The sequence below is a fragment of the Canis lupus genome, chromosome X (assembly GCF_003254725.2).
Source record: "Canis lupus dingo isolate Sandy chromosome X, ASM325472v2, whole genome shotgun sequence".
NCBI lineage: Eukaryota > Metazoa > Chordata > Mammalia > Carnivora > Canidae > Canis > Canis lupus.
Window position 1 is genome coordinate 38360036 of NC_064281.1, and position 24906 is coordinate 38384941.

The window sequence follows — 24906 nt, forward strand, 5'->3', positions numbered from 1 at the left end:
AAATTCAGTCAGTTGAGTGTCTGACTCTTGATTTCGGCTCAGGTCATGATCTCAGGGTCCTGAAACTGAGCCCCACATCAGGCTCTGAGATCAGCAGGATGTCTGCTTGAGGATTCTCTCCCTCTCTCTGCAAATGAATAAATCTTTAAAATCTTAAAAAAAAAAATTGCCAGTTTTCTTTCTGTAATGCTAACTAGTATAACCTAAAACTGACAAGACCAGACAAAATGAGCGCTATGAAACAAAGAAGGGAAGCAGGGAGTGAGGAAGAGAAAGGAAAAGAGAATAAGAATCAATTACAGGTCAATCTTACATATGAACATAGATGCTAAAATCTTAAATGAAATATTAGAAAATCGAACTTAGCATCACAGCAAATAAATGATACATGACAAGGAATAGGAGAGAAGTCCCAAAGAGCGCTTTATTTTTTATTTTTACTTTTTAAAGATTTTATTTATTCATGAGAAACACACACAACCCCAAAGAGTGTTTTAGAAGAGCTTTATAAAACAAAAAGCTCGAGATAAGGTGATAAACCTGAAACTAATATAACACTGTATGTTAAGTAACTGGAGTTAAAATTAAAATTTATTTTTAAAAAAGATAAGGCAATACAATAACAAAATAAGAAAGCTTTGGAGCTAAGGAAATAGTCTGTTACATGCAGTGTATTTTTTTCCTCTGACCAGATTTATTGAACATAAGAAAATTCTCTGTACAAAGTGACCTGGACCTGCTGCTTCAAAACATGATCTTTTTTTTTTTTTTAAGATTTTGTTTATTTGACAGAGAGAGAGCACAAACAGGGGTAGCAGCAGGCAGAGCGAGAGGGAGAAGGAGGCTCCCCCCTGAGCAGAGACCAGGACATGGGGCTCAATCCCAGGACCAGGACCCTGGGATCATGACCTGAGCCGAAGGCAGATGTTTAACCATCTGAACCACCCAGTTGCCCCAAACCATGATCCCTTCTTACTAATATTTTGATAAGTCAGTCCATTGACTGTCAAAAAGCAGCTTACTCTAAAATTAATAGAAAAGTGCCCAATGCACACTAAATAAATGGCCTGACTACTTTAGTAGTTGTACAAGATAATTGATATTGGTAGGATCAAGCCCCTATGACGCACTGCTGGAGAACTGATATCAGACGTCAAGAAGCCATTTCATGCGCTGCCACTGCAATGCCTTCATGTTCCTGGATCATATTGTTCCCATTATCTGATTCTAGACACACCACAGGAATATCAGTGGGGGCTGAGGTCAGCTTAGCTGCTTGCTGGGCTAGAACAGGTATCACCCCAGCATGCTCATCTGACAGGGTCCCCCAGCTGCCCAGATTAATCCTTGTGAATCTGTGCACAGGACTCAACAATGGATTCTTCAGTGTGTCCTTCAAGTGCTGCTCCAAGGGGGCCTCCACCCCACCCGTCGACTACCTGGCTCGGGATCCCCCATGCTGTGTATTTCAATGTTCAGAAACAGATCTGTGTTTCCATTTCTGGCAATACTAGATGGTAGATATTCTTCAAAACCCCCAACTAGGGGACATATATGAAGCCTGGATGAAAATACAACAAATTCCTTCTGTCTGTCCATCTGTCTATTTACTGAAACAAACTCCTTTAAAATATACAGCTGGATTTGAAGGCAGTAAAGAACTCCAGGGGTCCAAAGATGGAGGGGATGCTGTGAACCAGAGTGATGAGCAGACGATGATGGTGCTGGCTGCCCTGCCCAGATTGAATCATTTTTGGACCTTGGTAACCAGGAGACTACTGGGCAGAGTTTACTAAAAAACAAAACAAAACACAAACCAAACCAAAACAAAACAACATTAAAAACTGGGGATCCTGGGTGGTGCAGTCTGTTAAGCATCCAATTCTTGGTTTGGGCTCAGGTTGTGATCTCAGGGTCATGAGATTGAGCCCCGAGTCTGGCTCCACACTTAGCAGGGAGTCTGCTTCAGATTCTCTCTCTCCCTCCGCCCCTCCCCACTCCCTAAAATAAATAAAAATAAATCTTAAAAAAATTAAAAGTATTTTTTTAAAAAAGGGAAAGTGATATGTGATGAACCAGGAGTCTATGGAAGTCTATCACCAGCAGGACCAAGAAAGAAGCCTGAGGCCCAGACAAGTCTGGAATCCTTCTGGGGCTACCCACTCAGTGAAATGGCAGGAAACAATCCTCCTACCAGCAATGGAGATACTAAACAGTTTGATAGACTTGGACTCGCTTAGAGTGAGAAAAAAATCTCCCCTTAGTTACAGGCGCTCCCTCTCACAGACCAGGGCTGGAATATCTGCTTTCCCCCTGCACTGACAGAAGCTACAAATGACTCTCCAACTGCCAGACCTAATGGACATTTTTCCCTCCTTCCCCTTGTGGATTGTCCTGAGGCATTTGACACTGTTGTCCATCAGTTCTTTCTAGAAAGTCTCTAGTGTCCTCACTTCAATAGCATTGCCCTCTCCCGGTCCTCTTTTCACTCCCCGGGGATAATGTTCCTCTGTCACCTTAATGTTCCTCCCCTGATCTACTGGATTCTTTCTAGGGTGCCACCCTCAGCCCATAACTTATCACATATGGCTTTCCTTTTTAAATTTTTAATTTTATTTATTTATTTATTTATTTATTTATTTTTAGGTTTTTATTTATTTATTCACAAGAGACACAGAGAGAGAGTTAGAGGCAGAGACACAGGCAGAGGGAGAAGCAGGCTCCATGCAGGGAGCCTGACGTGGGACTAGGATCCCGGGTCTCCAGGATCACACCCTGGGCTGAAGGCGGCGCTAAGCCACTGAGCCACCAGGGCTGCCCTAATTTTTAATATTAAAAAAAAAAAGTAAAGTAACCTCTACACCCTATGTGAGGCTCGAACTCACAATCCCAAAATCAAGAGTCTCATGCTCTAACAACTGAGCAAGCCAGGTGCCCCACTGCATATTGCTTTCTGATTGATCTTACGTGATCTCATAGATTTAATCACACCACTTTTAATCTGCATCCTTGCCCAGAACTTTAGAGTACTTTATCCAAATTCCTGCTGTGCAAGCTCTCTTGGATGTTCCCCAGATACATATAACCCCAAAAGTCCAAAACAAAGCTCATCAGTCTTTCCCCTAAAATGTTCTCTATCTTTCATCTACCAAAGGACACAGAGCTGGAACCCTAAGGATTATACTAGAATTCTCCTCTCGCCATCCAGACACTGAGCCCTGGTAGTTCCACTTACTAAATATACCTCAAACCCACCACCCATTTCCCCAGCCCTGCTACCACTGCTTCAGTTCAAGCCATCTTTTTCTATAGATCGTTGCAAAAATCTCCCAACTGGGTTTTAGCTTCTACTCATGCCGACTTCACATCCATACCCAGTGCCACCTGAATGACTTACCTAAATGGTAAATCTGACATTGTTAAATTTGTTTTCTATTTTTATTCTTTTTTAAGATTTTATTTATTTATTCATGAGAGACAGAGAGAGGCAGAGACATAGGCAGAGGGAGAACCAGGCTTCCTGTGGGGGGCCCCGATGTGGGATTCGATCCTGGGACCCAGGGATCACACCCTGAGCTGACTGCTGAGCCACCCAGGCATTCCTGTTTTCTATTTTTAAAAAGTATTTTTATTTTTTATTTTAATTTTATTTATTTATTTATTTATTTATTTATTTATTTATTTATTTAATTTTAATTTTGAAAATAGTTTTTGAGACATAAGTGACCTATAACATTGTGTGTTGCTTTGATACATTTACGTATCACAATATGGCTACCACCATGGCTTTAGCTAATACCTCTATCATATGACATAATTATCATTTCTTCTTTGTGGTGAGTGCATTTAATATCCAGCCTCTTTGGAAAAAAAAAACAAAAACAAAAACAAAAACTAGTCTTTTGCTAGTCTCTGAAGCATATAATATTGTTGACTATAATCACTATGCTATGCATTAGATCTCCAGAACTTATTCAGCCTCTAGTTACAAGTTTGTACCCTTTGATCACTATGTCTCCGATTGCTCCATCCGCCAGCCCCAGTAACTACTACTTTACTCTCTGTTTCTGTAAATTCAGCTTTTTTAGATTCCATGTATACTTAATACCTCGAAATACTGTCTTTCTCTGTCTGGCTTATCTCAATAAGCTTAATGCCCTTGATGTCCATCCCTGTTGTTGCAAATGGTAAAATTTCCTTCTTTCTTGTGGCCGAAAAAGATTGTATATACATGCCACACTTTTCAATCTTGGAAAATAGTATATATATACAATGGTGTATATATACCACACCTTTCGTATGCATTCATTCACTGATGGACACTTAGGTTCTGTCTGTGTCTTGGCTATCATGAATAATGCTGCAATAAACCTGGGAGCCCAGATATATTCTCCATCTGTTTTCCTATCTTTTGGATATATACCCAGAAGTGGGATTGCTGGATCACACGGTAATTATATTTTTAATTTTTTCAGGAACCTCCATACTGTTTTCTGTAGTGGCTGAATCAATTTATATTCCCACTGTCACTTTCTTTTTTAAAACCCTTGCACACTGCCTCATTTCCTGCCAAGCTGTAGAGCATGGCATAGCTGGCTTGGAATAGCAAAAAAGCCCTTCGTGAGCTGGTCTTTGGACAGCTGTCTAGTATCTTTCCATACCAACTGTGCCCAGCACGTTCTTCACCAGCAGTTCCAGTGCGGCTTGCAGCAAGCCACGCACAGCGTGCTGTTTATTATCTCTAGGCCTTTGTTCATGCTGTCCCCTCTGCCTTTCCTGCCTCCAGCCTCCTGGTCAGTTGTTATTTGTCCTCCTCGTCACGCCCAGGCCCTCTCTTCCAAGAGAACACGTCCTGTTACCATGGTCCCCTATGCATACCACCAGCATAAACATTTTTGTCCCTGTATGTTTTTCTCTCCAACTGAGCTGAAAGCTCCTTAAGGGAGGAGACCCCCATCTTGCTCAATGTGGCATCTTAGCATATAATAGACACTCAATACATGTTTACTGTCTGAACTGGAACTGAAACACAGAAAGTAAATATCCGTAAATCAGGTAATGACATATTGATCTTATAAAAATGAGAAATGCTCTTTAAGAAAAAAAAACAAAACAAAAACCTTTTTCAAGGAATACATCAAGGTATGAAGAAGAAAGTGGTAAATTCCCCAGAGTCCCAACATTTGGAAAGAGCCAGCAGCAACAGATCCAATGACGGAAACAGAGACCATAACAATCCAGGCACCCTGAAATAATTTCCTAAGAATACAGTTGGATTAGATATGTTAGATCTAATAGGGTATGTGAACTGAAATGACACTGTACTGCAACTTGAGGAAAATAAACAAAACTGGAGTGAATCTGGAGGAATATTCTGAACCATCCATGAATGTTTCCACACCATGAGCAACATTAGTGAGCTTTTAAAAGTGATTCAAACTCCCAAGCAAATGATCTGCATTTGGTAGAGTAGTTAACAACTTCAATTACTGTGTAACTTTGGGATTGGTTAAGGTGTTCCCAGGAGGAAAGGAAAGTTTTACTCAGAAACAAAATGTGTTGAGTTAAGCAATGGGGAGTTCAAAAACAATTATTATTAAGAGCTTCACTGTTTTTTTTTTAACTGTGCAAAATTGGTTTTCATTACTTTCACTCTTGGTTCAATAAAAAGGCTTTTAAATTGGCTCTTTTTAGAATTTAATAAGCTCCTTAAAAGCGATGCAAATATTTCCTAAATCCTGAAATAAGCTTTCTACTGCATTCAGATGTGCCCATCCAAAAAGTTTGATTGCAATCAATAGAATTTAAGAGATGCTCCTAACTGAAGGATTACTTAGGGGGAACATTACAGAATATAATGTAGGAGAGCCACCTTCCCTGCTTCTCAGGAGCTTACATTCTGGGACAAACATGTTCTTTTGTTCTGTAAATATTTTTCACAAAAGGTGATAACGAGTCTGGCACTGGGCAGTACACAGTAGTGATGTTTCTGTAGCACCAACAGTAAATAGAGACTCAACGGGTCACTACTATATAGTTACATAGCTCAAATATCTCATCTTCACCTTTATGGCAGCATCAGTACCAGAGACAGGAAAATCATAAGAGGAACTAGGTTGAGTCAGTATTGCCAAGACTTTTTTCAGTTGCCTGGTCTCACAACTTCAGAGCAAATGGCAGTTTCTGTTTTAAGTAAATTGATCGGGGAATCCCTTTGAGGAATTCACAAGAAAATAGCTAGTCCTCCATCCTTCCAAATCCAGCAATTGGTTTTGGCAATTGGTTTCTCGACTCTGAACCAAAGGGTTCTGCTTTGTAGGTGCTTTCTACAGAGTGATCAAACAGTTAAAAGTCTGGACTCTGGAGCCAAGCTATCAGAGTTTCAATCTCAGCCTCTCCCCCTTAAGAGCTCTGTGATTTTGGACTACTCCACATCTTTCTGCTTCCATTTTCTCATCTTTATAACGGGGATAATACTACTATCTATTGTAAGGGAGCAAACTTTGGTATCCCAAGCTCTATTGCTTATTTCAAGCTGGTTATTTTTAAGAGACCATGGACACCCTTTTGTAAGAGACATTTACATGTATAAGGGAAATCTCCATTTGTAATGGATCTCCCTCTCTGTAGCAGGAAGAGGAGGATATCTACAAATCTCTAGAAACTCTGTGGAGAAGGGAGGGAGTTAAATCTGCATAACAACCTTACCCTTCATTACTGAGTTTTTCCTGGTACCCTTATAACTGACTCCCATCTCTTTTGTTTTTAGCTCAAGATGGTTTTTAAGGTGATGGCTTCAGTCATTTGTGGGAGTTACTCAGTTTTCCTGGGTCTCTCCCATAAACACAGGAGGCATACATATTGTTAAACTTGTGTTTGATTTTCTCCTGTTAATCTGTCTCGAGTCAGTTTGATTTTTAGACCAGCTGAAAGAATCTTTGATGAGTAGAAGAAAATTTTTGCTCCCCAATAGTATATAAGGTTAAAATCAATAGTAAATGCTTGGTAATTTGTAACTATCTTATTTTCCAAGGGAGGGAATGGAGAGAGAAAAGGGCCATGGATAGAATAGGAGTTAAATGAACACACTTAAGAGGTGGGAGTGTGTGTGTGTGTGGGGGGGGGGGGGATGATGGGAGAGGGGGAGGCAAGAAGGCAAGCCAGAGAAGAAAGTAGAGAAGGGGCAGTGAAACTGGAAGATGGATAACAGGGTGGTGTCCTAGAAAGTAGGGAAAGACGAAATCTCAGGAAACAGGAAGGCAACAGCTTCAGACACTGTAGACAGTTTAAGAAGGAAAAGACCACTGTATGTAGGAGGTTCTTGCTGAACATTAACAGGTCAGCACCACTAGTCAATATTCCTTTCTTGTTATGTGGTTTGCTTTGAAATAGTATAACTGTTAGCCCTTTGCTGGAGCGGGTGGGTGGGGAGTTTTTCCTCTACCCTTCTAGGTTCTTAGTTGAGACCTCCTCCTGCTCATGATAAAAAGACAAATTAACAGGAGAAAACAAAGATACATTTAATAACTATATACCACCTGTACACATGGTAGAAACCCAGGCAAACCGAGTAACTCCCTAAAATGGTCCAAGCCACCATCTTAAAATATCACCTTCAGCTAAGATAAAAGAAATGTTTTGGGGTGGGGGAGCCAGTTATAGTAGGTGACAGTAAACAAGAGTAGGGTTCTTGTGAAGATTTAAGTCCCTGCCTTCCCCACTGATCAGTTTCTAGAGATTTAGAGTCCTCTTCCTCTTCCTGGTACTGAGAGGGAGACACCCTTACAAATGGAGATTTCCCTTATACATGTAAACATCTCTCACAAAAGGGAAGCTTTTGCTCCCATTTCAGAGCTTCTTCTGTATCTACAGTTTCTTAAAAATAACCAGCCTAAAATAATCTTTATGCCATAAAGGCATATTTTGGGGTGGCATGTTCTGCTCCCCTTTATCTGCTTCCTCCATGATCATATTTGGTCACTTTCTAAAAAGGTAAAATATTGTGTAACCACATACTGTCTGGCTCTATAGCAAGAGCTAGAGCAATGATTCTCAAGTTCGCATTTTCAAAATGCCAAGACATGTAGTTTTTATAATAATAATACAAACTCTCTACCATGATGATGACTAATAATAATAATCAAGAGCAATTTAGCACCGTATACTTTTTCAAGAAATTTTCAAAACCATGATCCCATTGAATTACATCTCAGAGTACCACAATGAATATAAGGTCCCACAAACATATTTAAATTAAGCAATGAACCAAAAAGATGCCTAGTAATTCATTTAATATTATGTGACAAACTGTTTCTGGGTACACGCTTTTTGCCACATACTAAGGTAATAATCTGGGAACTGATGGATGGAAAGACCTAGTCCTGACCTCAAAGTTCAGAAGAGAAAGAGATAACCAACCTTAATGTAATGTGATCACTCTGTGGAAGAGCAAGACATAAAATACAATGTGGAAAAAATAAAGGACCCACTTAGCCTGGGGGAGTTTAGAAGGTTGAACTGAAGAGGTAACATTTGAACTGAATCTTGGAGGCTGAGTAGAGATTTGCTGGGTGGAAAAGAGAGAAAAGGAAACCTTGCTTTTTAGAAAGTAGTCAGGTATTTTGACATCAAAACAAAATATCCCTAAAGGGTTGTGCAAACCTACAGACTTTCTTGCTAAGACAATTACAATATTCAGACACTTTAAGTTTACACAGAACCAGATGGCCTGGGCAGCCAGGTGGCTCAGCGGTTTAGCGCCGCCTTCAATCTAGGGTGTGATCCTGGAGCGCCCGGATTAAGTCCCACATCAGGCTTCCTGCATGGAGCCTGCTTCTCCCTCTGCCTGCGTCTCTGCCTCTCTGTCTCTCATGAATAAATAAATAAAATCTTAAAAAAAAAAAAAAAGAACCAGCTGGCTTATTTGGAAGGAAATTTTTTTAAATTTATTTTTTATTGGTGTTCAATTTGCCAACATATAGAATAACACCCAGTGCTCATCCCATCAAATGCCCCCCTCAGTGCCCGTCACCCAGTCACCCCCAGCCCCTGCCCACCTCCTTGGAAGGAAATTTTTTAAAAAATTTTTATTGATTGATTCATGAGAGACACAGAGAGAGGCAGAGACACAGGCAGAGGGAGAAGCAGGCTCCATGCAGGGAGTCCGATGTGGAACCCTATCCCCAGTCTCCAGGATCACGCCCTGGGCCCAAGGCAGAGGCTAAGCCGCTGAGCCACCCGGGCTGCCCTGGAAGGAAATTTCAACTTTTAACTATATTTTGTTTTGTAGCACTGTGTGCCTAACAATGAAATATTAAAAAGAAAAAAGCGGGTTCTATTTTAACTGGATCTTTGCAGTGCACCAAAAGAGGAAGGAAGATAGGCTACAACAGGGTCTGAGAATATTCAGTAAGAATAATTTTCATATGAGATCATAAAAGAGTCTGCATCTGGTGTCTGAGGGTGTGTCAGGGATCCCCAAGACCACAAAATGTTTGATAATTCACTGAGAGGACTCGTAGGACTCAGCATGTAGTCTGGGCTAAGATTTATCATAGTGAAAGGACATGAAGCACAGTCAGCAAAGAGAAAAAACACACAGGGAGACCAGGTGCAATTTTCCAAAAGTCCTTTCCCAGTGGAGTCACAAACAAGTTACAATAACACGTGTGAAATGTTCCCAACCCTGAAAGCTCATTAGAGACTGAGCCCCCAGGGTTTTTATTTGGGGGTGGTCACGTAGGCACCCCTTGCCTGGCACGTACCCAAATTCCAGCCTCTCAGAAGGAAAGCAGGTGTTCAAGCATAAACCTTAATGTTTGCACAAACTGTTTAGGCCCAGCGAGCCACTCTTATCAGTTCTGGAAATGGTGGGAACTCTCCCGAAATTCAAGTTCCCAGACTCCAATCATGGGCCAACCTTGAAAGGAGACCTTTCTAAGGATAAGCAGTTAGGCATCACATCTGTGTTAACTCTTTTCTGTAGTAGGGGCAATATTTTTCTCGTATTTTTCCTCCCCACAGGTTGTGTCATTCATTAGTCCAGTCTTTTAAGATCTGAAGCAATGGCCTATGAGTATGCATACTCTTTACATATTTGGGCTTGAGGGTGTGTGTGTGTGTGTGTGTGTGTGTGTGTGTGTGTGTATGTGTGTGTGTTTTAAACATAGTACCGAACATGGCCTAGACATTTTAAGACATTTTAGTTGCAAATATTTGCAAATATTTGTCTGGCTTTCCATGGCTAATACTTTTGAAGTCCTTAACCAGATGAGTAATTACAAGAAAGTATTATGGCCTAGTGTCAATGTTCTATTTTAAAATCATTCTTCAGCCATTAAATTTTCTTCGCTGGCTCCTAACATTGGTTTTCTATATGCGAGTACTCAGGGCGAGAACAGTAAAACACACCGCTGAACAACATTTCTTCTTTACTCCAGTCACAGTTGTTTCTTTAAAGTCCACACCTCATCTGTCACATGTGGAACAGTAACTACATTTTTAGTTTGCTTGTGGCTCTGATTTTTACTTTTCTTTCTTGGTTTGCTGTGTGCTTTTTGTGTATGTAACACATAATCCTATATAAAAGCAAAATCAAAGCTTCTCAGGCAGGTAAGTATTTGAAATCAGTGATAATCACATTTTATTCAAATGAATGTTTCACTTCCTGATAATTCTTCTAGATGATCTGATGCCCAAACCTTACAAATCAATTACCTTCAACTTTTACTCCTGGGAGATTATTTCAAATAATGAAACTTCCTATATATGCTCTTCTTCAGATCTTTATCCCCCAAAACTTATTTTGATTGATTATGTATTTATTTTTTATTTATTCTTGGAATAAACATTTATTTAATGTACATCATATGCCTTCTAGGTGTCAAGTACACAAATAATAAAGAAAACAAGGTCACAACCTTCAAGGAATTGAAAGTCTAATAGGAAAATCAAACAAATTTTAAACCTTACAAATATCTAGAAAACATCTGGTATACAAGTGTAGAAGAGGAAAAATTTTTATTCTACCATTCTAGGTTCTTTTGGCTGGTCTATTAAATTGACATATTAAATTGACATAGAGAGATGAACAGAAGAAAAGCAAACTTAATTTTGTACTTATGGGATCCCCACAAGTACATGAGAGGCCCAAAGATAGTCAGGCAATTGAGATTTATATGTCATCCTGAGCTAAGGAGAAGGGAGCAGGGTCTGGGGCTTCAAAGCAGAGGAAGTAAATTTATAGGAAGATGAGATGAGCAAATGTTTGGTAAACAAATATTTGTCATGCCAGGTAGATGCAATAGGACACAGAGAGGACTTGGAACAAACAGACCCTGGTGAGCCCCCCCACCCCCCTTACCACACCTAGCCCAGACTCTTTGTAGCTATCTCTGGCAATAGCTCTCTTCCTGGACCAGGCCCTCTCTCTAAATTGTTAGAGGCAGTTAGGAGGGAGCTAAAAAACTCTTCCTGAGTCCTTTGGGTCTTGATTAGGACAATGTTAGCTAATCCCAATGGGGGATTAGGAGGGCCTGACCAAAGGATAGAATTACTCCTAATTCAAGTCCACATTTTAAGCTGTATTCAAAACATAGAGACTATGATTGGTTTGGACAACATATATAAAATGCTATCTCTTGGGATCATCTTGAGTAACATATATATTGTCTAGCAAAGAGTGGCCAGTCACACAATACATGCTTTGTGTCACTTCCCTTTCACCATCCCCTATAGAACACACCTTGAACTCGGGGCACCTGGGTGGCTCAGTGGTTGAGCATCTGCCTTTGGCTCAGGGTGTGATCCCGGAGTCCTGGGATCGAGTCCCACATCGGGCTCCCTGCAGGGACCCTGCTTCTCCCTCTGCCTATGTCTCTGACCCTCTCTGTGTCTCCCACAAATAAACAAATAAAATCTTTTTTTTAAAAGATTTTTATTTATTTATTCATGAGACACACACACACACACAGAGAGAGAGAGAGAGAGAGAGAGGCAGAGACACAGGCAGAGGGAGAAGCAGGCTCCATGCAGGGAGCACAACGTGGGACTCGATCCCGGGTCCCTAGGATCAGGCCCTGGACTAACTGAAGGCAGCACTAAACCGCTGAGCCACCGGGGCTGCCCCATAAATAAATAAAATCTTAAAAAAACACCTTGAACTTTTGTTTCCTTCCCCTTATTCATGTGCCGCAGGCTGCTCATGATGGCAGTGTGGGTGTGGGTGTGAATGTGAGGAACTAGTGATGGTGAGGACAAGTTAAGAAGCTTTGATGGAAAGGAGACTGAAGACCATATGAGGCAAAAACCAAACCAACCAACCAACCAAACAAAAACACCTCTTTATGGGGCATTTTTTTTCCAACTAATTTTTGCATTTGAAAAAAAAAAAATGTGAGTTGTAAAAAAGGACCAATGCCAAAGTCCATTTAAAAAATTGAAAATTCCACCCTATTCTACTCCCATCTTCATGAATAACCAGTGCTAAGAATTTGTGTATCTCTTTCCAGAATTCTTTTATATACCAAAACACATATACGCAGAATTTGGTTGTTTGGTTTTACAAAAATATCACATTATACATACTGTTGCGCAACACACTTTTTCCACCCAAATATATCCCTTGGAGATCGTTCTTGTTAGTACATGAAGAGTTAACTTGTTCTTTTAACCAAGGTATAGAATTCCATAGTATGGCTAAACTGTACATTTAAACAATCTCCTACTGATGGACTTTAAGATTGTCATTACTATTATTATTTTTATTATTATTACAAAGTACTATAATTGCCATCTTTGTGCATTTATCTTTGAATGAGCGTACAAGTATTTCTGCATTATAGATTCCTAGAAGTAGAGTCAACAGTATATATTTCAAACTTTCATAAATAACATTGGGTCTTTCTTTAGCCTAGTGATTCCCAGTGGAGTGAGAGAGACCTGCCTCTCTGTGTTGCCTGGGAAACTTGTCAAAACCACCTGTGCCCACTTCCCCTGGGCCATCCAGACATGCTCACCCCCAGCAGACTGGTAAGTAGGGAAAGGGGGAGAAATGATGTGTATAGTTCCCTAGGTGATTTTCCGCCATGCCTTCCTCTCTTGAGGACCATTGCTATGGCTGCTCTAATTAGGAGATTGATGCTGTGAGTTAATTCCCTTCCCACCGGAGAGAATTGTTGGCCACAATCCCTGCAAGAGAAAGTGTTCCTTTAATATTTGTGAACCCTGTATTCTTCCAGAAGCAACTCTTTTTTCCCTAGAGTCAACATCATTTACTGTGAACATCTCCCTGTTCAAAAGAATAGGTCAGTGATGGTCCCCAGTGCAGGCCTCCGGTCAAAACCATATTTAAGTACTTACAGCCAAAGGGCCTGACTTGCCTCACTTCTGTCCTGACCACATACTCTGGGCAACTTTCTGGAACACTCATCAGTAAGAATGTTGATTTTTTTGGGAAAACAAAAAAAGTAAATAGAGAAAACAGTAATGATTGCTCTCAGCAATATAGGAACCGAGAATTGAACATAAAAGGCAAAAAGATTGTTAGCTCTCTCAACGACTTGCAGATGGACAATTTCATGTTTCTGTAACTTCTCTGAAAAAGAAACTTTAACCTAAAGGGGCAACACACTTTACTAAAATTCAAAGGCCCAAGATTTAAAAGAAAGGACTAAGCTTTAAGAACTGCATTATTGGTGAACCCTCTTGCTCTGTCATAGACCCCAACAATTAAAACCAGCAAAAGGGGCCTGGGTGACTCAGTACATTAAGCCTCTGACTCTTGATTTTGGCTCAGGTCATGATCTCAGGGTATTGAGATGAAGCCCCTCACGGGGCTCCCTGCTCAGCACAGAGTCTGCTTGGGATTCTCTCTCTCCCTCTCCCTCTGACTCTCTTCCCCACTCACTCTCCCACCCTCTCTCTAAAATAAATAAACAAATAAAATCTTTTAAAAAAAACAAAACAGAAATAGACAAGACTGCTTACCTCGTGGTCTTACTGAAACCCATTGTGCTTATTTATTATCACACTTTCTTGAGGCATTGGCAATTTTGCAATGACTGGAACATTCCAACCACCAGAACGGAAAAACCCTGATAGCAACAGAATGCCTAGGAACCACACTTCACGTGTCCCCTTCTCTGTCCATGATCATGGGCTGAATATATAACACCCTGACCCATGGTCATGTGCTCTCTGCACACTCTCTTGCACATGCCCCTTGAGCCTCTCTCTATAAAACTCTAGATGTCCATCTTGCTGGTAGAGAGGCGGTTGTTAAGATTTGAGCCTGCCACCTCCCCCGGCTGTTGGAACCCAAAATAAATTTCTCCTGTTCTCTTTTCCAAAACCGAGTTTCTTGAATTATTGGCTTCTCTTGCAATGAATTTATCTGAGTTTGTTCCTGCAACAGTGTTGGCAAATCAGCCAGGAGCTGGGCTTTTGATGTGTCCAGCCCCCTGGGGATCCCCAGAATGAAGCAGGTGGCAGTGGCAGTGCCAGGGCCCACCTGTTCGTTTCCTGAGTTAGTGGCTGTGATAGATCAATTACATGATTAGTTAAGAAGAAAGAAAAATGGAAGGTGGGGATATTAAAAAAAAAAGTTTTCAAGCACAGGAAACACAACAGTATAGAGGATGATCAATAGCTGCTCTGTTTTCACCATGAATGAGTCCCTTAGACATAGATTTGAATGACACATGAAGGCAGATTTACTGCATTTCTTTTTTTTTTTTTTAAGATTTTATTATTTATTCATGAGAGACACACAAGGAGAGAGAGAGAGAGAGAGAGAGAGAGAGGCAGAGACACAGGCAGAGGGAGAAGCAGGCTCCACGCAGGGAGCCTGACGTGGGACTCGATCCCGGGACTCCAGATCACACCCCAGGCCAAAGGCAGGCACTAAATCGCTGAGCCACCCAGGGATCACCCCTACTTCTGACAAAGACTCGCTCCTTGACCAAACGTGAGTCAGGCTCCTCTGGGCACTCTTCTCAACTAGGCCCGAAATTTGTTTTTTTTTTTCCCTTGGTCCACTGAGATTCGTTTTAATAAGAACCCTGCTAGGTCAATTTAGCAAAAATCCCCACTCTCAATATCAGGTCAAATTCCTCATCCCTCACCCTCCATATTTTATTATTCTGGTCTGCCTGAAGGCAGGAATCCTGTCCAATCAGTTTAGCCAGAATGTTCCTTACCCCTGATGTTACTCCTTCTAGTAATTTTCTGTCCACTTACCCCTACCCTGCTCCTTGGCCATCATCTCCACTTGTCCTTTGTATTCAGAGTTGAGCCTAATCTCTTTTTTCTTGTTATCCGCACCCCCCCCACCACCACCACTGTGGTCCCTCTTAAATAGAAGGAACACTTTATGTGAAGTTATTAAGAAAAACACAGTAAATAAAGGTAAGGTTGTTATGCAGATTTAGGTCATTGCTTTCTTCATTGTTAAGAGTTTCTAGAGGTTTAGTCATTCTCCTCTTCCTATTAAAGAGAGGGAGACACCCTTGCAAATGGAGATTTCCCTTATATATGTAAAAGTCTTTTTCGGAAGGTTAACTTTTACTCAGTTTTCAGAGATTTTCCTATGTGTGCAGGAGGGTTCATTTTTCTCCACATTCTCACCAGCACTTGCCATTTCTTGTCTTTTTGATTTTAGCCATTCAGATTAGGTGTAAGGCCATATCTCATTGTGGTTTTGATTTGCACTTCCCCGATTAGTGCTGTTGAGCATCTCCTCCTGTCTCTGTTGGCTAAATAAATCTGTCTTAGTCCACTATAACAGAATACCATAGATCAGGTGGCTTATAAACAGCAGAAATTTATTTCTCACAGTGCTGGAGGCTGGGAAGTCCAAGATCAAGGCACCAGCAGATCTGGTGTCCAGAGAGCCTGCTTTCTGGTTCACTGACAACTATCTTCTTCCTTTGTCCTCACATGGCAGAAGGGAACAGGGAGCTCTCTGGGATCTCTTTATAAGGGCACTAAACTCAATCATGAGGGTTCCACTTTTGTGATCTAATATCACCTCCCAAAGACCCCCACATCCAAATACCATCATATTAGGATTAGGTTTCAACAGACATAAACAGTTAGTCTATAGCATTCCATCCATCCAACTGGAATGGTATGTAGCCATTAAGATGACAACTGGTCGTGATTGGCAATAAAAAATCTATCACATATTGTTCATCAAATATAACAAGTCATAGGACAACACATAACATATGATCCCTGTTATATAAAATTATACACATAGGGGTGAAAATGTATAAGAGGAAACATCATTTTCACATATCAGAGATGTCCTAAGGCCTCGACTTCCTGTTTATATAAAACTTGCATCATTGGGAGACCAAAAGTTGACTTTGTTCCCTGAGGAAAGGACTCAATACTTTTCCTAAATGTCCTGGAAAAATTTAAAAAATCATCAAAATGCTTCGTTTACAATTGTATGCTTTAGTCCCAGAGAGTGTTTGCCTATATGAGTATGCCCTATATGATGAAGAATTTGAAGTTTTATTAGGAAGAAAATCAGTTCTTTTTTTTTTAAAGATTTTATTTATTTATTCATGAGAGACACAGAGAGAGAGTCAGAGACACAGGCAGAGGGAGAAGCAGGCTCCATGCAGGGAGCCCGATGCAGGACTCGGTCCCAGGACCCCGGGATCATGACCTAAGCCAAAGGCAGGTGCTCAACCACTGAGCCACCCAGGTGCCCGAAAATCAGTTCTTTAAGTGGCACACCTTAATTTCTCATTTTGGACAAGTCATACAATGCTATCTGAAGACAATGCTACATTTGGATTCACATATTCAAATACTAGAACCTCCAGATTTTTTTTAAAAAATAGCCCAAGAAAAGTAGGGACGGTTCATTTTCTCTGAAAGTGTCCTTATGTTCTATGTCTCAAAGGTGGCTCCTATGGCTTCAGGCAGACCCTTTCATCCTGTCACTGAGCCCTGTTACTTCCTTGGGTTCTTTCAGGGCAACTTCTTTGTTACAAAAATAGAAGTGTTGGCCAAACTATTTAACAGCAACGGTGTACCAGCCTCTAAGTTTGAGCTTCAGTATAAAAGGAGCGCTATGTTTCAGGAATTCATTTTAAAGTTTCACCTCTTGGTAAAATATTCAGTGTGCTTTGGGATATCAAATCCCCTATGGGGTTTGTCTGTTTCACAGGCCTCTGAACTCATGTGTTCGGGGAAGAAAATATCAGGCAAAACTCGAAGCTAGAATTTAGACTGGAGAATATAATTATAGATAAGATTTTAATGGCACATGTTAATTGCTAAGAGACCTGGGAGGGCCCCGTAGAGTATGCAGCATCCAGAATAAATGGCTAGAACACAGCATCTAAAAGAATCAAAGCATCCTCTCGTACCCCCATCCTTTCCAGTAACTTTCATATATTTTGCTTCTGTATCTCCCTATAAATGGTGAGCACATTGCTGCGTTATTGGGCAGTCTTGAGTCGTCTAAGAGAAGCTCCTCTGGTTAAAAAATAATAATGCCATTGTTCCTTCTGTGCATGACACAGTAGCTTTACCCTCTGGCAAAATGGTGTCTGGGTTGCCTGCAGCTCTCATATAGGGGTGCAGGGGTAGATACTCGAGCCCTGCAGAGCCACACTGGCCTCATTTAAGGCTTAGTGCTAAACACCAAGTTAGCTGGCGCATTGGTCACTGCAGAGGTCCATGGTCCCCAAGCATCTATACTTCATTTGCCTTCACCCTTGGCACTTCAGTGCACACCAGCCTGACTTCTACTTCCAGCACCTTCATTTCTTAGGCTGAGGGCATGCTCTGACCACCAGAGCCAGCTTTCCCTGCCAGGAATTAATGCCCCATCCCCTCCTAGCAACCTCAAAAAATGATGGACAGGAGTTGACCACATATAAATACAACTTTAAGAGAGTAGATCCTTTTTTTTTTTTTTTTTTTAAGAGAGTAGATCTTAAAAGTTCTCACCACAGGAAAAAAAATGTAACTATGTAAGGTAACAGATGTTAATTAGACTTATTGTGGTGATCGTTTTGCAACGTATATAAATATCGAATCATTATGTTATGCGCCTAAAACTAATATCAGTTTATATGTCAGTGATAGGTCAGTTAAAAAAAAATACATCGACTTTCTAGTCCCCCCCCAGGCAGAATAATTCATTTTCCAAAGTTCCCCCACAGGGCTAGGACAATGACCCACAGTAACAACTCGCCCAATGATGGACTATGCTTTCTGTTGCTTTCTGTTCTCTGCCCTCCTTTCCCACTTCTCTGGGATCACCTTCTGAATAAACTACCTGCTTCCAAATCCTTATTTCAGGATCACTTCTGGGAGATCCCAAATGAAAACACAAACAGTGATGAAGTGCAGGAAGGAAAGCAACCAATATCCCCTTGGGTCTTGGGTCATAAAGATGGGGGAAGACAAGCATAGCCTTTGGAATCTGACATGGCTGGATTCCAATCCCGAGCTGTCTATATCCGAATTCTGTGACTGCCCAGGTTTATATATTATCTCAGAGCCTCAGTTTACTCACTGGTAATGTTCTCCCCCTTGGGCTGTTGTATTTGACAAGATAACAGGTGTAAAGGGCTCGGAATATGGGATGAATTTGGAAGTGGATGAGATTATAATGACTGCAAACCCCCCAAGGCCTGCCCCCCAGGCTACAGGATGAAACATAAAGCTATACTTTCCATAGTAAATAGCTTCCCAAAGAGAATATTTTTTCACACTTAAGGGCATTGTTCCAATTTCTCCCAAACACTCAACGTGGAAACACCCCCTACTCCGGCCTGATTCCTGCAAACGATATCTTTTAACATCTAAGAGATGAAAATTCACCAAGTTTCTTGAGAGGTTAATGTCTGCTCTAACTCATCACCTGAAATCAAGCCGATAATCCTCAGTCACACAGATCATGTGGGATTTTTTTTCCACATGTAAATATACGTGGGGGGAACAATAAGCCCATCACATAGAAGTGGTAAGCTTTGGGGAATGTGGGGAAGTGTGAAGAATATCTCTCATCCGGGATCCCTGGGTGGCGCAGCGGTTTAGCGCCTGCCTTTGGCCCAGGGCGCGATCTTGGAGACCGGGGATCGAATCCCACGTCAGGCTCCCGGTGCATGGAGCCTGCTTCTCCCTCTGCCTATGTCTCTGCCTCTCTCTCTCTCTCTCTCTGTGTGTGTGTGTGACTATCATAAATAAAAATTAAAAAAAAAAAAAAGAATATCTCTCATCCCCAAGGGACCCCAATGTCCACTGTGATCTCATCCAATCCCTGGGGGGTACTTGGGGCTTGTATTTTGAGATTCACACCCATTGTGAAATCAATTATGTTTATTACTGCTTTGGTGTGTTTTAATGGTGAGGATACCCTCATCTCCCTTAAGGGCTGAATCATAAGGATGCTTTGAATTTGCACTGTACTTGTACTCCTCCAAGTGTGTCAATACATGGTATCTTATTTTATTTTGTATTCCAAAAGTTCTCACATACAGAAATTGGTCCTTTTTCTCAATCAGAATTTTTGTAAGCTGTTCCACACTTCTCCTGGTTATGTCCCTCTGGGATTTATAAACCAAATAAATCCCTCCCCCATATTAACACCTTTCAATATCTGCAGACCACAGCCATGGCCTGTTCCCTTCCCTCCTTTTGTTCTTTTATCCATCAAATTCACCTCAAACTGATTTGAAAATCAGGGTTGGGGAACTGGGTAAAAGCGCCATAAAGCACCATAAAACTCCATCGGCAGTGTCTTCACATAGATTTCTACATTTCCTCATCCGTCTTTCCTCTGATTTCTTATCAACATTTTTGTGCCCCTTCTCTGGTTTCAAGAGAAAACAAATATTCTAGGTCAAAATGTCAGCAACACCACAGTACGAAAGAAAATTTCAACCCTCTGGCCTGTAAAATCTAAGACAGAAAGAACTCCAGCCGTCTTGGACTGTCTCTCTCCTCCATTCCTGGTTGAAGGCATTGCAATCCTTTGCAACATGTCCACAAAAATCAAAGAACACAGCTAATGTGGATTTAGCATTTCTATTCCTTGTAGTCCATTCAGACATCTTAATCTGACAGGACTGACGGCTGAGCAGACTTCCCTGTAACTGTACACACACACACACACACACACACACTCACGCACATACGTGTCATTCTGCCTCTCTGCACTTCACCATCCCATTCTCACTGCGAGTCTGGTCTCCACGTGACTGTGCCATAGCCAATCTCCCACCAGGCTGTGTCCTAGATTCAGCTTCTGCCTCAATTAAGGAAACATGGGAGACAAAGCAGCACTTATTTTTAAATTAAAAAGCCTCCCGGCTTCCTCCCTTACAGACTGCCCTGAGTGTGCTGCCCTGATCAAAGCCGCTTTGAACACTCCTCTGTCTGGCAGGCAAGGGAAAGGAGGTTGCCTGTAGAAACCGTTCATGTAAAACATTAGAGCATCAGGAACATGGGAGGGGCCAAAGTCCGTGTGGAAGAGGCTCATAAGTTTGTCTTGGTTTCAGGAGTTCTCGAAGGCCATGATTAAAAACAGAAGGTCCGTGGTTCTAACTCTTTTTACTTATTCTAATTCTTACAGGCATTTCTTACAAAAAAAAAAAATCATTCCTTCCTTCATTTGTTTGTTTATGTATTGCTTTTTCCTATCCTTGTCCACTTTAATTCTTCTCTTTTTTCTTTTTAAAGTAATCCTCCCACACAATATCTTTCTCAAAAGATTCTTTTGTTCCAGTTTTTATTACCCTTCCCAGTCTTTTAACTGCATTCCTTGCTTCTCTTTCTATTCTAAGAAAAAGAATCACTGACCGATTTGTCATTTCTTACCATTTCTCACCCCCTCTAAAATTGACTTGAAAAAAAAGTGTTTAGAGTGGTAGGATTCATAATAGACCCAAATTGGAAACAAGGCAAATATCCATCAATGGAGAATAAACAAGTTGTTATCTATCCATACAATGGAGTATGACTAGCAATAATGAAGAAACAACTACTGATAAACACAACATGGGTGAATCTCAAAATAATTGAACAAAAAAGAAGCTACACAGAATGGAGTATGTACTGTATAGTTCCATTTAGATGAAGTTCAGGAATAGGCAAAACGAATCTGTGGTGAGGGCCATCAGAATAGCCTTGTGGGGAGATAGATTATTGAACGGAAAGAGGCCTAAGGGCACTTTTGGGGGTGATGGAAGTATTCCTTACCTTGACAAGGGTGTGTTTTACATTTGTCAAAACTCATCAAACTGTATGCTTCAGATCTATGCATTTCACAGTCTAAATGATGTCTCCATTTTAAGAGATATGGTTTAAAGAATTTTAAAAAGGAGGCAATTATTAACTGTGGCACTTACATTATGTGGCTTATAACATCACTATTTAAAATAATTTTTCTGGGGCACCTGGGTGGCTCGGTTGGTTGAGCATCTCCCTTCAGCTCAGGTCATGATCCTGGGGTCCTGGGACTGAGCCGCACAGAGGGCTCCCTGCTCGGTGGGGAGCCTGCTTCTCCCTCTGCCTGCCACTCCCCCTACTTGTGCTCTCTCTCTCTGTCTCTGTCAAATAAATAAATAAAACCTTTTGTTTTAATTTATTTATTTTTAAAGATTTTATTTATTTATTCATGAGAGACACACAGAGAGAGAGAGAGGCAGAGACACAGGCAGAGGGAGAAGCAGGCTCCCCACAAGGAGCCCGACGTGGGACTTGACCCTATGAGCCTGGGATCAGGGCCTAAACCAAAGACAGATGCTCAACCACTGAGCCACCCAGGCATCCCAAATAAAACCTTTGTAAAAAATCATTTTTCTGAAGACCAATACTGTGGGAAAGTTCTTAAATGTGAAAGGGGCAGGATGCAAAATCCTACGTAAGAATGGCTCAGTTTTTCATAGGGAATGTTTCCTACAGCATATGCCTGGAAAAAATGGAGGAGTTAAAAATGATTTAAAGTGAAAGCACTCCTCTTCTTTCCATATAAGAAGTTCTGCCTTCCTAAATGTTTGATTCTGACAGTTACACAGAGCAGGACCGTGAAGAAAAGGCAATAATTCTTCCAGAGAACCACAGGCTGTAGCTTTTTGTCTACTATGGTCACCCAAAGGGTTGTACGGCCTTGCCTGGAAAGTGAATGGATCCTGGAAGTCTGCTTTGTTTTCTTCCCAAAGTCCCTCTGTTTGGTTTAGCAAATCTCTCACTTGCTTTCTATTCCTTTGTCCAAGTGACCAGAACCCTGTTAGCCTGCCCTCCAGTGGGCTGATGACCCATAACTCCCTTCCTTCCTTTTTTTTTTAAGATTTATTTATTTATTTTAGAGAGAGAGAGAGCAAGAGCACGTGCAAGTGGGGATGAGGGGAGAGCAAAGAGGGAGGGAGAGGAAGAGGGAATAAATCCCAAGCAGATTCTTGCTGAGCGTAGAGCCTGACAAAGAGCTCATCCCAAGACCCATGAGATCATGATCTGAGCCAAAAACCAAGAGTCCAATGCTCAACTGGCTGAGCCACCCAGGAGCCCCACCACTGGTTGCTTCTTAAACCAGATGTGGTCAACCATGATATCCAGGCCATAGGCACAGGGTTTTCTAACCTTCACTAATCTAAGTAATTTCAGAAAAAGTGAAATAACCGTGGGAGAACTAAGATTCCTGCAAAATGCAACTGACAAGTCCACAGTATTTTCAATAAGCACTGATGGGGGTGGTGGGGCTTCTTCTTCTTTTTTTCCGCCCAGATAGAGTTTAACAGAAGAAGGTGCAAAACCTACAGGAAGTGATAAAGGGTTTATTTTGGTGATTCTTAGACTTTTTTTTTTTTTCCCAGAGAGGATACAAAGAAGCTGATCACTCTTAAAAAGAAAGAGTAAGAGAATAGGTCACAGGTGAAAAGAACTAAAGCACGATGGGGTCTTTGATGCATACCAATCAAGAAGAAAGTGAATTAAAAAAAAGCATAAACATTTGAGAAGGACAAACTACATTTTCTCATTCTGTCCTTATTCCTTAATTCACTGATGAGTATATCTTTAGGAGAGAATCAATCCTCATTTTTGTGGAGATAGAGGAATACTTGTCTTTGAATGACTACTTTAATTCCTCTTTGAGGAAGGGGTGTTCCGGGGATTGAAATGAATAAGTAGAGCACAGAGGATTTTTAGGGCAGTGAAGATCTTCTGTATGATACTATCATGATGGATACATGTCATGATATATTTGTCCAAACCCGTAGAATGTGGAACACCAAGAGTGAACTCTAATGTAAACTATGAACTTTGAGTGATAATGACATGTCAATGTAAGTTCCTCAATTGTAACAAATGTACCCCTCTGGTGGGGAATTTTTTTTTTAATTTTTATTTATTTATGATAGTCACACACACAGAGAGAGAGAGAGAGGCAGAGACACAGGCAGAGGGAGAAGCAGGCTCCATGCACCGGGAGCCTGACGTGGGATTCGATCCCGGGTCTCCAGGATCGCGCCCTGGGCCAAAGGCAGGCGCCAAACCGCTGTGCCACCCAGGGATCCCTGGTGGGGAATGTCGATAGTGGAAGTGACTAGGCAGGTGTGGGGGCAGTTGGTATGTGGGGAATCTCTGCACCTTCTTCTCAATTTTGCTGTGAACCTAAAACAGCTGTAGAAAAATAAAGTCTTTAATAAAAGAAAAACCTATAAAGAAATATAACAATAGTAATTTCTAAAAGAAGTGCTGTATTGGGGTAGACACTGTTATTTACATACACAGTATCTATTTCCCTCTGTCCTTCTGAACAGAACCCAATTCTGTTCAAGCATCCTCCTCACCTCCACAGAGCCCAACTGACCCAAGACCCCTTCCTTAGCTCCAGTAATAGGTCTTGATTGCTCTCAGCTATTCAAGGCAATTGCACTACATTAGCCAGTGATTGGTCCAGAAATCCAAGTTTAAAGGCAATCAGTGGATGGCCTTCCCCAAGCAACTGCACCCATGTGACCTTAACCCACCTGATCACACTGTAGGAAAGGACTTTTTGGCCATGGTTCGGGGAGATGCTTTCTTGTTATCTCCCACTGAACATGATGAGCATGCTGGTACTGGCAGCCACTTTGCGACCATGAAAGAGGTCAGACTGAGGACAACAAAGAAAACAAACAAAAACACATGAAGGAAGGCAGAGCTAAGAGAACTGAAAGAAGGAAAGCAGAGTGCTGCTCAAATGGTGCCTTGAGCTTGCATTACCATTGGGCATTTTGACATTTTTAAGCCGGTTTAAGCCTTATTTCTGTTACCTGCAACAGGAAATAATCTGATACAGGTTTTCCCTACTTGAGGAGTATATGTTGGTTTCTACGGCATTTTTTTTGCTCATATAGATCAATAATTACCTTGGCTGCACTCTGTAGCAACCAAGTATTTTCAAAATCCATCACGCGCAGTTAATTGTGTCAGTCATTAGTAATAAAGCTCCAATAAGTCTAACCAAGATTGTAAACTCATAGGGCTTGATAAAATCTGCCAAAATGGTCAGTCATTTATTTACTCATCCAACAAGGAATTATTGAGAACCTAATATGCATCAAGCATTAAGTAATGAGAAGTGTGCTACACCCTGATTCTGTCCCTTTAAATTACATTTGAGTACAAAGAAAATAGGGCAATCTGTGATTATGCATATATTCATTACAAACTACTGCACAAATATTTGGCTCATAACTATGAGTTAAATGGTATGACATTTCCATGAGAAAATTAATTACTTGAACATGTGCTGTATAAAATATGTCAAATCACTTATTTGGATGTTGTAGATTGCACATTAGTTTTTAACCAAAGGAAATACATGAGAAATAAACATAAAATGCACACTCTATGTATTGTAAATGTCATGTTATGCCCAAGGGCCTCTTGCAA

At 41.1% G+C, this 24906-nt stretch overlaps 1 protein-coding gene across 1 annotated transcript; it reads right to left on the reverse strand.

Annotated features, from left to right (window-relative positions):
- Window positions 1–1153: 1153 nt before the first annotated feature.
- LOC118353769 (ragulator complex protein LAMTOR5-like) lies at window positions 1154–24422 on the reverse strand. Its single transcript, XM_035712289.1, has 2 exons — window positions 24381–24422; window positions 1154–1435 (listed from the first exon to the last, which is right to left on the reverse strand). The coding sequence occupies exons 1-2, from the start codon at window positions 24420–24422 to the stop codon at window positions 1154–1156; spliced, it is 324 nt and encodes a 107-aa protein (XP_035568182.1).
- Between the last annotated feature and the right edge of the window lie 484 nt (window positions 24423–24906).

Bases quoted from the DNA above. Each gene is read 5' to 3' on its own strand.
- LOC118353769 (XM_035712289.1), bottom strand. From the start codon at position 24,422: ATGGATTTTGAAAATACTTGGTTGCTACAGAGTGCAGCCAAG. The intron at 1,436-24,380 runs GTAATTATTGAT...CGAGCCAGGTAG, and splicing joins TGCTACAGAGTGCAGCCAAG to TCGACGGGTGGGGTGGAGGC.